Source organism: Amphiura filiformis, chromosome 4, assembly GCF_039555335.1.
Source record: "Amphiura filiformis chromosome 4, Afil_fr2py, whole genome shotgun sequence".
In the NCBI taxonomy this organism is placed as follows: Eukaryota; Metazoa; Echinodermata; class Ophiuroidea; order Amphilepidida; family Amphiuridae; genus Amphiura; species Amphiura filiformis.
Genome location: NC_092631.1, coordinates 26,213,639 through 26,229,167, shown reverse-complemented (window position 1 = coordinate 26,229,167; position 15,529 = coordinate 26,213,639). Strand labels below are relative to the sequence as shown.

Here is a 15,529-nt window from a genome sequence, read left to right as displayed (position 1 = left end):
GAGTTAAACATGACTTACATGCATCTTGATGGTTCTCAGTATCATAGGTTCACGGATCATGAAGTGTCCCGCATCCTCAAGGAACTCAGTCAAGGCTTTAGCAGTATCCAACAACTGAAATTATAGGGGGAGAAACATGGTAGTGAATTTGAAAGGGTTATTACTGTATAAGGCAACAAAAAAGCCACTCTGTTCTATGGGCAGAAAAACCTTTCAAGTAGGGTTGGTTAGCTGGGGGTTATTTTTGGGTTATTTTTTCCTCTGGAGGCTAAAATTACCCTAAAATATGCATATTTTTGGCACCATATTTTCCAAAACAGCTTATTTACATGATAAAAAAAATCTCCAAAATGCAAAAGTCTGGGTAGAACAGGTTTTTTTTGTCGCCTAAACACTACAATGCATTTAAAACTGAAATAGAGTTAATACACTGCAAAGATAAAACACAGAATGGCACACATGTAGTTGGTGCAGTGTGGCCTTTGCTGGGGGTTAGGAGGCTTGAATCCCCGGTTTGAACCCCCAAAAATGAGTTGGCTTGCTAACCCATAGAAAATTTCAACCCTTAACCCCCCCCAAAAAAAATAAAAGTAGTGTAGAATTTAAAAATGGCCTTATGAACACAATATGTTACCTTTATTTTGTGCAAAAATAGTGTGAAATTGAAAACTGGCCTAGTAAATGCAAAATTTCACCTTAACTTTGGGATAACATAGTGCACAGTTATTAAAATAATGACCAAAATGATACCTACAGGGATTTTTTGTATTTTCCCCCTCAGACAATATGCCACTGAACATGTGAAATAAAAAAAAGGATTTTTACAAAGAACACACTGATTGGGCAGTCAACATTAATAGGTAAATTTTCACGGGAAAATTTTCTGGACACGTGACCAATGCGTATCAATGTGAGTGTAACCTCGAGCCTGATCTCTGACCCCGGCGGTGACCTCGCTATTCAAGACTTCGTAATTTTGAATTGGAATAGTATTTTTGACCGCAATTTTGATAGAAATTTGTGCATTGCAAATTTATTGCATATTATGTTATCTTAATTAAAAACATAATTTCAAAAATATCTATCTACAGAAAAAAATATTTATCTACGGAAACTCTTACCATAACATTATTAACTTGCGACAAGTAACTTATTTTGCATCAAAGGAGAAATTGTTCCTATTCAAATACATTGGAAGAACACCCGCTGTGCTCGGGGTCACATTCCATAATGCTAATATGTCTGCGCCCATGGGTGTCACATGTCCAGAAAATTTTCCCGTGAAAATTTACCTATTAATTCTGACTGTTGGGTGCAGCCAAAGTTGCATTGGATATTGTCCGACAGGCAAGCAGTTTTCATGCGTGCTGAAGTTTTGACTTATATGATGTGCATAAAAAAACGCATTTTCAACCATAACTCGGTGATCATAAAATCAGTGTCCAGCTCCCAAGGACATTTAAAACTGTAAGCATAAGCCTCCTTTTAAGCACCTACTTGTAGTGCACTTTCAGCATAACAAATGTTAAATAAATCATACAAAAATGAGCTGTGATTTATTGATGACATTAACTTTTAATGGTTGTGACACTTGTTCCACGGTTTCTATTATCCTGAATAACATTGTACTTCTTTGAAAATGTCCAATTGAATACCTGAATACAAAACCCACCCAAGTCCATGGAAAGTGATTTTGAGAAAACTAAAAAACAAATGTGTATCATGCATGCTGGGTATACATACATGCTGGATTTCACATGCTCAATAGATGCATGTAGAGGGTGGATTTGGGTTCAATGTATGATAGGCCTATGTATAAGCAAATTTCCCATGTTTAAGCAAATTTCCCATGTTTAACCAAAGTTATAATGGACTTGGGTGGGTTTTGTATTCATGTATTCAATTTCAGAACATAGGAAATACTCAGTGCCTCTTTTGACCTGACTTAATTACATAAAGGGGTATTTCATGATTTTAGCATCATGATGATCCAACAGATAAACATGAAAAAAGCTTATTACATTCAAAATTTCAGTTGACTCGAATATTGAATTTGCGAGTTAATTACTTATAATTGAATATATTGCTGTTCCACTTAGGCCACAATGTTTTCATTTTGAACTGTTGACAGTCCAAAACTTCAAACTGGATGATGTCTTTGTCAAACAACCGAATCTGCAAGAAAGCTTATGCACACAGACAATATGTAGTCCTAGGTTTCTGATAGTATAAATACCTCAACTTTGTTGGAGTAAGTTGGGGGATGAGGCTGTGGATCACAAAAAGCCCCTTTTAGCAACAATGCAATATTGGGCTATTCCACTTGAAATCCATACACCCCCTAAGGAAGACAAGTCCTTAATCTTCCACACAGGGAGTGTGACCTTCAAATGGAGTTACCTGATGTCATTTGAAACCTACACCCCCTGTGTAGAAGATTAAGATTATGTCTTCCATAGGGGTGTATGGATTTCAACTGGAATAGCCCAATTAGGTTGAATATGCATATGGTTATGAAAAAATTAGCACATGTGTTAGAATGGCACACAAGGATAAATGGAAGGGGAAAAAACATATGGTTTGACAAGAGTTCAAAATCAATGATACTTGCCAGAGAAGTTATCATACCCTTCCCAGAATCCTTTGCAACATGATACATCACCTCATTACAGTCAATGACACTCCAATTATTTTGTACAGGTTCGCTTTCATATTGAGAATAGACCAGCTAAACATGGGCCGATGGTCAAGAAATAAATATATTTGGGAAGATCTGGATGTGCTCTGGTCATTGAGGTTTTTTTTTTCACTATTGGCCAATGTTGTACTCGATAGCAAATCAGTACAGAAAATTGAAATGGAAGAAATGCATTGTGGGAAGTGTACGATATCTTCTCTGGATACTTGGCACTGAGATTATTAACACTGCAATCTTGAGAATACAACTTAGATATTACACCACAAAGTGCATGTTAAATTTTTCACACAGGATACGGCAAGCACACCCTGCATGCATCAACACACAAAGGGATGAAAACAAGCACTGACATGATTTCCTGAAACTGCGTTTACATTTCCTGAAAATGTGCATTTCCCTATACTTTGTACAGGTAAGATCCAAGCAAAATTTCCTGAAATCAGGAAATTTCCTAAGATTTACATCCCTATATATGTAAGGTAAAGCCATGCCTGGATAATGCTCCCATGACAAAGTGCTCATTTCTTTTTCTTTGGCATTTGGCCAGACTCCCCTGAATCATCTTGTTGTGGGGGTTCACCATTTCTCTCACACAATGAGTCTGTTTTACATTCTCGGTGCTATGTATACCAGTACCCATTTATACACTTGGGTGGAGACACTTATAGGAGTAAAGGGCCTTGTCAAAGTGCACAATACAAGGGCACCAGCAATGGCTCGAACTCGCAACCCAGTTGAACCCACCGATTATGAGTCAGACCCTGTACCACTGCGCCCAATATACAAAACATAAATAAAAACAGAAAAACTAATAAATTAGTAAACAATTTCTCAGACAAGACACGTATAGTTGAATGCAACAAAAACACTCCACACCTTTCCACAAGCGTATGATGTTGTAAATTACATAACTCAAAAACATTAAACAAATCACGGTATGCAATGTTATTACTAATAAGCATGCAGTGTGAAGTTTTTTTGCTAATTTAAACTTAACTTACTACATTTATAGTACGCCTTTTCCAATGGCTGCAAAGCGCAAGAAAAGTAACATCAAAAAGAACATCGAAAATTATCAAATACAGAAAACAAAGACAACAATATTTATGGAAAAAGATATGTTTTGAGCATAGTTTTGAATGATTTAAGAGTAGCAGCATTCCTGATATGAACTGGTAAGGTGTTCTACAAACATGGAGCTGCCACTGAAAAGGCTCTATCCCCAGCACCCTTCTTGGAAAGAGGCACCAAGAAGGAAATACTATCCACCAAGCAGGTATCTTCATTGCCCTTAAGTGAGGTAGTTATTTAAAGACCCATTCAGTGATGGCAAAAACAGCAGTATTAACAAAGTTGAAGCCCCATTCGAATACATGTAGCTAATTTAGATACTGTCAGTATCTAAATTAGAGATTCATGTAAATTCCTTATTTTTGTCTTAAATACACAGCTTTCAACTGAACCACTAGAAGGCTATGTTTACATTTATGACAATGACAAAGGTACCAAATTTTGATGATTTTTATGATCGTCCGGATGAGCAAATCATTGAATGGGCCTTTAAAGGGAGAGAGCCCATTCAGAGGCTTAATACACATAAAGCCAAAGACTTATACACATAAAACATCTTATACACAATCCCATCACCGACAGGGAGCCAATGAAGTTGGCTCAAGAAAGGGGTGACATGTTCAAATTTTGGTTTAAGGTGGTACTACACCCCCAGATAAATTTTGTGACTAATTTTGCATATTTCTCAAAAAATAACTTCACACTGGTAACAAAAGTTATGTATATCATACGGGCAAGGAATCCAACTACTTCACAGACATTTCAGTGCATGATTCAAGACAAGTGGTTCATTATATATGTTAAGAAATGAGGTACAATCTAGCGGTACCTCTTTTCTTATCATAAATAATGTACCGCTTGTTTTGAGTCACTGAAATTCTAGTGTAGTAAATGGATTCCTTGCCCCTATAATATACATAACTTTTGTTACCACTGTCTTATTATTTTTTGAGAAAAATGCAAAAATAGTCACAAATTTATCAAGGGTGTAGTACCACCTTAAGACATATCAAACGTGCACACTTATTTTACATTTTACAATGACAACAAATTATATTAGCTGCAGAGTGCAGACACAAACCTGACTTGCTGGGTTTGGTTTTATATGCAATTCCTTGTTTGGAAAAGAAAGAAAATATTGTTAAAAAAAGTATTTCCAAGGCAATACATACTGGCTAAATCAGGGGCGGTCCACCTGTGGATGAATGAAATGTCAGTAATAACTCTGTGTACGTGGTTCATGGAATGGAAAAATCCACTTTTCAGCCTGTGATTATATATCGACCATCACACTCATACACAGTTAAAATTTGTATTATAGTACATAACAAATGTGTAAAAATGAAAACTTTGCATACAATTGATGATGGCATTCTCCTCAGCAAATATTACAACATTGCTTTAAACAGAATTGTCATACACCTATACACCTGAAGTGGTGTAGTGGTCCATGCACTTGCCTCTCACCACTGTGGTCCAGGTTCGATTCACCGCAGTGCTCAAAGTGAGCATCAACATGGGTGCCAATCCTTGACCGCCCTCACAGGTGTTTTTCCCGCGTACTACGATTTTATTCATGCATTCTAAAATCAGATCTCTTCACATATTCCTGTCCAGGCCCGTAGCTAGGATTTATTTTGGGGGGTGCTGATTTTGAAAAAGTGGATTTTTTTTCAAAATTTGGACCTTTTTGGACTGAAGGGGGCAGATTTGGACATTTTTGGACCAAAAAAGCATAAGAAACCTCTATTTTTTCGCTCGATACGCTCGCAAATGGGACTTTTCGAGCCTTTGGCATTTTTTTAGGGGGGGGGTTGCACCTCGTGGCTACGGGCCTGTTCCTGTCCCATTTTATCTGGTTCACTTCTTTGAGTTATAGCTACAAAAAAATTATATGGGGTCATTCCACCTAATGTATCATCAAAAATCACCACAAGATGGCTATAGTTTGCAGGACACCATAAGAGAGCTGAAGGAAGAATAACATCTGATCTGAAGACCACTGTGGACTTGCTTCAAGAAGACAACAGGATATACAGTAGCAGAAATTGAGACCAGCATTCAAGACAGGTGGTTTTGGTGAGCCATCATTGATGCCCGGCAGCAAGAGTCGAGGCAGTTATAGCTGCATTAAATTCGTCATCTGCATCACATACTGTCATATCTATCACAAAAGGCTGCCTTGTGTGATTTTTATTATCAATGTCGTTTTTTTCATATTATTATTGTATATTCCAGCTAACTTCTTTCTTTTATGAATGGACATGAGATTATAATGTTGTGATAATGCCTAATAATTAATATATTTTAAATAAGTTAATTTTACAGTGTATCTCATCACAATTAGATAACAATTATAAAAAAAATCATAAAAGGCAGCCTTTAAAGATACAACAGTATGTGAAGCAGACGACGAATTGCGTATCACAACAGTATGTGAAGCAGACGACGAATTGAGTATCACCAAGGGCAAGGGGTTGACAGTGATTCGCCGATTCTCCAAATTTGGCCAAATTTGCACGCTACGGTATGCTTTACAGAAGCTGCTGCGAACCACAAATTTGGTACCAGCATGGGCGCCGCCATCTTGGAAAAAGGGGGTGCTGGCGACCGTCGCACCCCCGAACGCGCCCAGCACCATGACTACGCGTAACAGTACACGTTTTCCAACTGTCAATCATTCGCGGTCAATCACCTCGAGCTTGACAACGATATCTGAATAGACTATCGTTAAGTCTTACGTGTATCCGTGAAATTAGGTTAATTTTCGTGATATTGAAACAGTATTTTTCTTTTATAAATCTTGGCCCGGATAGCGGGATTGTTAGTTGATTTAATGTATTTGATAAATTAAGTTCATGGATGCGCTAGAAAATGTAATTAAAAGTATTGATAAAGCTGTTCAACATTTGAAAAAACTGCACTGTAGCAGGCTTGAAAAAGTCTAACTGTGGATGCAGCAAGCCGCGATTTTACGGGTAATTTTCATGACTTGAACGCGGAGCACGGGCGCGATGCAGCCGGTAGAAATCGCGGTATTGTTCCAGGCCTACGCGATGGCAAGGTAATGGCGGCTTCCCTAGTTGTATTACTTTTTATCTCAAGTGTCACTTCCCAATCTTTATTTATTCCCTGGTATCACAAGAGTGCCTTGAAATCCACTTGGTGGATGTATGTCACACACTCACCTCTTGAGAAGTATTAGGCCATGGTCTAACATCTTTCTCCATTGCATCATTGTATATGATTGTAATTTGTTCATCTAAGGCACTGAGGTATCTCTTCATAATATATTCACCAGCTTCATCAGTTGCATTCCAATAGCCTATTAGCTCATACTTCTGAGAACTGTAAAAATATACGACAAATTGGAATATCATACAAAAAAAGCATCCTTTATAAAAATAATCTTTGACTGAAATGATAATCATTGTGACCTATAATACATCACACATATAAGATATAAAACATATTCACTACATACCACAGTGCCGTGCACAGGTTTTCAAAAGTGGGGGGGGAGGCTTGGGGGCTGGGGGGCTGGGGAACAGGTCCGTGGGTCTCAATCCCCCAAGTGCTAAAATAAATTCCAACAGAAATATATCTTGCCAATTGAAATTGTGCATTGTTGACCCTAATTGTTTTGGCCAGGGTGCTCAAAAAAAATATCAAACTTAAATTTCTATAATATAACGGTATATTATCTGTATTTGCTCTGTTCATCATGTTCCCCTTTGTGGTCATATTCCTGTTGTTGCGCAGTGAGCGGCTCTGACGGATACTTGCGCATTATAAATTTCCATATTATTATTATTATTTATTATTATTATTATTACTAGTTTCCTAAAAAAAACCACTTTTTTACAAAAATTGAAAAGTTATTTTGAAAGCATTTTTGTCAAAGCTGGGTAAAGTTGTATGTTTTAATAACCTTTGCTTCTATTGAACAGCTGGCAAATGCATACTAATTCAATGTATCCCTAGCTGTTCAATAGAAGCAACAGTAATTAAAACATACAACTTGATCTGCTTTGAAAAAAAACTTTCAAAATAACTTGTACTCTACTTGAATAACAAGTAGTTTAGGGTGTATAACTTCAACTACTCATTTCGTGGTTGCACGTCACATATAACATTTTCTGCCTGTCTGCCTCTGTCTCTTGTCCCTCTCTCCAACCCCTTTTCTCTCTCCCTCACTACTCACTTGCCCCTTCCATCTCTTTCATTCTCTATTTCTCTCCCTCTCTCTTTCTTGAAATTGATCTCTCCCCTCTCCATTTTCTCTCTTATTCTCTCTCTCTCTCTTTCTTACTTCCATAAGGCATTGAAGAAAGGCAGACTGGTGAGACAGGAAATCAACTTCTTTTTGTCACCAACTTTTTCCAGTAACCAAGGCAGCTCATTAAGCACTCGTGGTGAGATCCTGGTCTTGTAATGGGAGCTGAGTTGCTGTGAAGAAAAAAACATACCATACTCCATAGGAATCAAATATAAAATTACACAGTTGTATATTATTTACATTCTAAATCAAAATTGCTCAGGTTAAGCAGTCAAGTTAGCTCAATCGATAAGGCATTCAACTATGCTTCAAGAGGTTACGGGTTCAAACCCTGGCAGTGGTTAGTACGCTTGAGTAAGCTTGAAATTCCCCTGGACAAGGAACTTACTACTAATTGTCTCGTAGAAACCCGCATAAAACTTGGAGAGTTGATCCTGGCTGTGAAGGTCAATTGTGGAATGTCTAGGGTGTGCGCTTCTTAGCTGCAAGTACCTGTTTGGTTGTTTAATGGTTTATGGAATGATATGGGGCTGTAATGGTCAGCAACAACCTGCAAAGTGTGCTGAGGCTTGTGGATCAACGTCTAGGCATTGTGCATGTGCGTAGCGCATATAAATCACTGCACTTCTTTTTTAAGCACTGTCTTAAGTTCAAAACATACTATGTAGATATGTGTTCTGGTTTATACAAACTGAGAGGGGCAAGCTCTTGATTCCCTTAGCAGACACCCAACACTGGATAGAAAATTAGTAAAACCTTTCAAATGTGTGCAGTTTAGGCCTGTTATCGACTGTCATATGTGTCATATTATCGTTGATATGACCCTAAATCCGACATGTCAAAATAAATTGTCCTTTTTCGACACTTTACGACATTATTAAAAACAAAAAAAATGAAATTTCCATGCTATTTTGACAGAATAAGCTTACCGTACGACCATGTTCTCATCGGAAAGTCAAAAATTACCTCCCGAAGTTGACCCGAACCCGGAAGTAGAACGAACCAGGAAGTATGTTTACACCGGAAGTCGGCAATTGTAACTCATATCAGCATGATTTAAAGCTTATCTATAGACTTTTTCAGCATTTTTAAATATCATTACGAGCTTCGACATCATGTGTCGATAACAGGGCTATTGGCCTTGCTGCCTCCACGGCTTTGCAAATACCACTAACACTATACTGAAAGACAAAGATAAAAACAATTTATCGCGTCTGACGTCATCTGTCAATCAAATTCGAGCACGGTTTGTTTACAAGTGTCGTGATGATGACTTGCTGAACGCAGATTTATAACCGGGCGCCTTATTGTTAATTTTGCACCTTTCGGCATGCAAACCATCTCAAAAGTTAGGTCTTTATAGTAGGAAACTTTCTTAACCGAAGGCACCATGTCCACAATGCCTAGAAAAGCTGCTTTTTGCCTTGTAAAAGTACGTAATTTTTCACCATTTGCTGCTATTCTTTTTCTCCGATCAGCACCAGATAGATCGGTCTTCCTTTCTGGCGCTGATTAACCTGTGTAAACCAATCAAGGATCGTAATTGACAGTGACATCAGGCGTGATAAATTCTTTTTATCTCTGTCTTTAATTATAGTTGCAAGTGTATTGCATTACATGACCTCTTACCTGGAAGATGTCATAGAAGTATGTAATGAGAATATCTTGATAATGCCTCTTTTTGGTCTCGTCTGCTTGGTAGTACCTTAATCTGCCAGCTTCAGCTAGCTCAGCAAAGGCTAACCTAAATTTTCAATTTGGTAAAAACACATAATTTTTCAATAGTACCACAAAATGGGGAGGGGCACAAATATTGTAAAAAATTTGTCAAAATCAAAACTTCAAAACTCAATTCTAGACCATGTGAATAATTATTATTCTTTTATCATTATTATAATATGCTCTACAAAGAACAAAGCGCTTAACAATCGATGTCCTCCCACACACACACTATAAGAGATGACATGCAAAGATACATTTAACCTGGGAACAGATTTTTAGGAGACATTTCAAGACGGACGCAAGAATCCATCTGTTTGACATACACTGAAGGTCATTCACATACTAGTATATCAATGATACAGATACAAGGATTTTATACAGTTAACTTTTAGGGGAGGAGAACTCCTTATGTTGAATATTTGTGGCAGCAACAAGGGAATTTGCTACACTCTCCCATATTGGACTCACCCTCCCAACACTCTACCCACCTACCCACCCACCCACCAACACACACACATTCTCTCAGTAAAAATAAGAACACTTCAACTGTTTAGGAAATTTTAGGAATTTGTTTTAGATTTTTGTTCCCCTAAAATATCAACCCACTTGTGCGAATTTACGCAAGCATATTAGTTTGGACTTCATTTACGCATGCATTAACAAAAACAGAATGGTTTTTGCCAATTATAAGCAGAACAAACTATAGTGCCGCCGCTGTGAATAAACAAGTCTTACCTGTACACCCCAGCACTCTCTACCATAAAATAATCTATAGCAAAATACAAAGTGGACCACACTTGATCTGATATGTGTAGGATACTTTTCAATTCGAGCTCAGTCAGGCCTTGTTTGGCTTCCAGTAGACAGCACATAATCTGATGAAAAAGTATAAACAAATTGTAATGAGACTTATATAATGCTTTTCTTTGTTTTCTTTATTGATATCACTCATATATACTTCTGGACAGTAGATTGATTGAAAGCTATTCAAGATTTTTTACCATCAGTGTACTTGTTGATGCCTCAGCTAAACACAGTTTATGTGTTGCACATGCTGGTATATAACATCCTTTTTACACCATTTGTGTTACCTCATAGACTCACTAATTTGGTTATGGCCAACTTATTGGAAATATGAATTATGCCACAGCAACATTCAGCATTGTGTAGATGGGTATAGAACAGTATCAAACAAATACTACTCCCCATCCCAGAAAAATACAGCACTATTTTTGGGGGGATTAAAAAAATATTATCAAATTCTGCCAAATGAAACTTAGCTCAATCCTAATCATTCATTTAGTTCTACATGTAACTGGCAACATAAGTTAAATTTCAATACTTGCCAAATTAATGAATTAAGGGCTAAAAACATGCATTTTTAGGGTGTTTTTCACATGTTGTGACGATTTAAAGACTCGTACGAAGTCTAATTTCAAGTCACGCATTCTAATTTTTGGAAAAGACATATATGATGCGATCAATGAGTCGGATGTCAGGAATATTGATTTTAAGATAATAGCCATTATCACTTTCTTTTTATTTATTGTTCTGAGCAACACTAAAATGGCCATATCTGTAGAATCGTAAGTCTAAATTTATTATGATGGGATTTTCAGCAAAATGAAGCTCTAAACATGGCTCATGCTATGAAATTGAAAACCAAATTTTGATTTTTTTTTCAACAAAGACTTATTTAGCTTGACCGCATCACATATTTCATTTTTATAACCAACCATTTAATTAAAGTGAAAATTAGAGCAAAATTTTGACATGTAATCAAGATTTTGAATGCTTAGACTTGTTGCAAGTCTTTGATATTTGTGCCTCGATTGTCAGAATTGTTCCATCTTTCACATCCTCATAGATCTATATTTTAGGGGTAGTCTAGTGCTCACTTGCTTACCTCTTCTACCACATTGGTTTCCCTGTCTTTAGGACTGTAGTCTTGCTCAAGTCTCTCCAAAACTTTCCCAAATAATTCAATGGTACTGTACACAACAAAATCAACACACAATTGCTTAATTCAAGGAGCTAAATATTCATAACAATGCATCACCCACTGCTGCTAACAATATTATGAAAGTTGAAAACCAAATTTTGCCCTACCTTTTTGAATGGAGAAGGGAATCAAGGTAATCATTGAGCTTGAAAAAATCTCCAAAGCTGCACAGTTCCTGCAAAGAAATACAAAACATGACATATAGTACTGTGAGTGATCAGTGACTGTACAGAGGCAGATCCACCATCACAGGTACTCCATAATCATGATGGGAGGAGGCACTTGCTGTCAATCATGGAGGAATCCTGCATTAAAATCACAGCAAAAAGGGAATCCAAACAATTCCTACTGCAAAAGTCCAAGAAAGTGTGGTAGGAAGTTTGGGTTTTTAAAAAAAATCTTTAGGTCCCACCTAAATGCTATTTGCACCATTTTTAGTTCAGTTTAAACCAATATAAGCACACTCAGCACAAGCATGAGACCCAACCAGGGGTCACATTTAAGGAGTTTGCGCGTCCAGGGACTCCTTAGTTTTTTATTTTGGCCATTTTGGACTCCTTAAATCACAAGTTGAAAGTGACCAAAGGGTCCGATAAAAACTGTATGGACTCCACAGTTTTACGATGCACGGAGGCGTAAATCAGTATAAGAATCGTCGATCAAAAGTCAAAAAATAAGAAGATCAGTAAATCTTCCAAATCACCATTGGCCAACGACACTAATAATTTCACTGGAATATTTGACAAGTTCAAAAGTTTATAATTTCGGACAGGTCGACTCCTTAAATTCTCATTTGCAGGTACCAAAGGGTCCGGAAAAATTAAATTGGACCCGTTGATATTTTGTGCTCGCGCTACTCCTGGACCCAACCAAGACCCAAGATCATGTTATTGGGTTCCCATGCTCTAAACCCTTTGGGCACTACTACTTGTCTTACAGTGCCCCTGATTGGTTGATTATATGATATAATCATCTGAGTAACCAATCAAAATAGATCTTTTAGATTTCTACTTAAATATAAGTTATATACTGACTATTCTTACCATGCCTCTAATTGGCTCAATACATGATATATTCACTTCTTAGCCAATCAAAATAGTTCTTACAGGCCAATAAAACAGCCAGAAGTGTCCAAGTGTCCAACCCCCTGGTCACTCGAACTCGCCAAGCATAGTAACCTTAACTTTAACCCAGCTAAAAAGAATGCTACATACCTTGAGTAGAATCATAAGAAACAGAGGATTCCCTGACTCATTATGTACAACCACTTTCTTTTTCTGTTCAGGGGAGAGTTCCTTTCCACGGACCATCAACATAGATTCTGCAATGGTTGTTCGGTGCTTAGGAGTCAAGCGAGACAGGCTCATCTGTTTGAATCCACGCTCGGTTAGCTCATCGATGTTGGGTTTGTCTGATGATGTGGTAGACATGATTACGCAGATATTGCTCGGAAATTGTTTGGGGAACCAGAAAAGAGCCTGGAAATGAAAAGCAAAGTTTATTACTTCATGAATTCCCAAACCTCAAACAGCGCAAACAATCCTTTTCCACTTGTCAGTGTTTTAAAATGGGTAGATTTTATTTTATCATGGTTACCTTTTCCAAAACTTATTGGTATTTTGAATCATCAATGCATTTGTAATTGCCTGCCTCTTTGCCTGTAATGTGCTGCGTGCTATAAACTATAAAGGCTTCAAGTTCAACATAAAAAGTCCAAGTTTGGAGATATTTTCTCAAAATATCAAGAGCTATCTTAATAACACTGAACCAATACTAGGCTTGTTTGTATTCTTCTTAATGACTTTTTCATGATGATTCCATATTTGGTCATGTCAATTTACATTTCTGAAATTTTTAAAACAAAATTTGAAACTTGTCACTGCAGTTGACATCAGCATGGAGAGAGTTAAAAAGCTTGTGACCAAACAAAAAAATTACTGAGGTACTTATTAAAGTTCTATATTGAAGCAGCTACTGTACATTTTAAAATTTTAAAATCTATCAGTGTAAGGGCCTGGTGGAACCCATCAAAAAGATGAAATGCTACCCAGAGCAATAGATGCTAACAACAAAGATGACTTGAGCAGTCAATGCATGGAGCTAACCCAGGAGCTGAAGCCAATTCTTAACCTATTCATCCTTTGCACGGTCAAAACGAGGTTCTAGGTTCTACCCACAAAGTGTGTGTTCGCACGCCTTTTGGCATGTTGCTAGAAAAGCCCGAGAAATAAAAATGCACTTTTTGCACATGCGTTTGCAGGGAGAACCTCATTTTGGTAGCAAGATGGTGGTTCCATGCAAAGGTTGAATAACCCTGAAGGATGCATGCTTGGGTTGTCATCCCTCCTCAATGTGCCTTACCTTAGAAGATCTAACACAAGTCGTCGTTGGGCAGGAAAAACCTCCTATGTGTCATTGGCCCTTGAACATGTTTAAAGCAAAACCTCCTATGTTACCAGTTGGCAGTTTTGTTTTAAACATGTTCAGGGGCCACAAACACATAGGAGGTTTTTCCTACCCAACAAAGATGTGTTGATGTCTACTTTGAGAGTACTTCCTGTACATTTACCTGAGCTGTTTTATTCTTGGACTCCATTTTATCCAAGCCATCTATCACCATGACAACCTGTGTATCCATCTTGTTTGTTTTCATCAACAACTCATCCAGGTAGCGTTTCAATTCTCTCACATCCTCCAGTCCTTCTGCTTTACTTGTCTTCTTTGCATCCTTTTCAGGGAGGTTAGAGGTTACATTGGGACATTCATTTTCCAAGATAAGGCACAAGTGTTGCAAGATTCCCTTTTCATCTGTAACAAGTACCAATTTGATAACATTTTAAAAGTAGTTTCATATAGTCTTGAGAAATAGGATATGCTTAGATTGACCACGCAAGATTCCTGCAATTTGAATTTTGATATTGGCAAATTTTTTTTTTTTAAATGTTAGGGTTAAGAAAAAAGTTCAGTCTACATTCTTCAAATTTTAAAGCCAGCTTATGACCACTCAAGAATTAAAAGCTGTTTGAAGTTTTGAAGTGATTTTGTACATACTTTTTTTCCCCATTTTTATTCACCTGTACTTGGGCCTGGTGGAAGGGAAAAAAGAACATACATACATGGTCCACCAGACCCCATCTTAATTACTGTAACCATGACAGATACAAAGATACAATCAGATTTATGACAATGAGATATTGTACATACATTTTTATATTTTATATAAACTTTGCACCAATATTTCAAAGCAATTTATATGCACAAATCATGGATGGGAGAGTCAAAGGCCTAGTTCAAAAATGGGTACAACTGAAACAGCTCATAATACATGAGAACTATACGATTTTTGTTAGTTGCACATGTCAGTCACACCATACACTATTTTTTGGTGATTTTAGCCATTAAGCTCCCACAATAAACTCTGAAAGCCCCTCTGAGCCCCCCGCAGGAACAGATCCTGGACATACATGCCAGTGATTATGTTGTGCTCAGATGTATGTATTCTATTTGCGTATGTCAATCCACAATGTTATGAGTCCTGCCTATTATGAGCTGATCATAGTATAGTAACATTTTCAGTAAATATAAGGTCATATAAAATTAATTTTTTGGTTCTCGCCCCTCTTACCTCAATTTCTAGGATTTGTGAGATTTAGATTTGTCAAAAACAAGACTTTAGGAAAACGTAATACAGATAAATGAGTAATTATAGAACATGGATCACTTCTAAAGTCTTTTTGTGGTTCCTTAGTGGGTTTAT

The 15,529-nt window shown here is 37.2% G+C and overlaps 1 protein-coding gene across 1 annotated transcript in view; it reads right to left on the bottom strand.

Annotated features, from left to right (window-relative positions):
- Positions 1-15,529, bottom strand: part of LOC140150737 (TPR repeat-containing protein DDB_G0287407-like) — a 71,984-nt gene that overhangs the window by 44,783 nt on the left and 11,672 nt on the right. The window contains exons 8-16 of the mRNA XM_072172837.1: positions 14,342-14,580; positions 12,987-13,250; positions 11,880-11,947; positions 11,677-11,761; positions 10,506-10,645; positions 9,678-9,792; positions 8,082-8,218; positions 6,958-7,117; positions 19-114 (exon numbers count right to left, since the gene is read on the bottom strand). Of these exons, the coding sequence (XP_072028938.1) occupies positions 19-114; positions 6,958-7,117; positions 8,082-8,218; positions 9,678-9,792; positions 10,506-10,645; positions 11,677-11,761; positions 11,880-11,947; positions 12,987-13,250; positions 14,342-14,580 (1,304 nt within the window). The remainder of the gene's footprint in view (positions 1-18; positions 115-6,957; positions 7,118-8,081; positions 8,219-9,677; positions 9,793-10,505; positions 10,646-11,676; positions 11,762-11,879; positions 11,948-12,986; positions 13,251-14,341; positions 14,581-15,529) is intronic.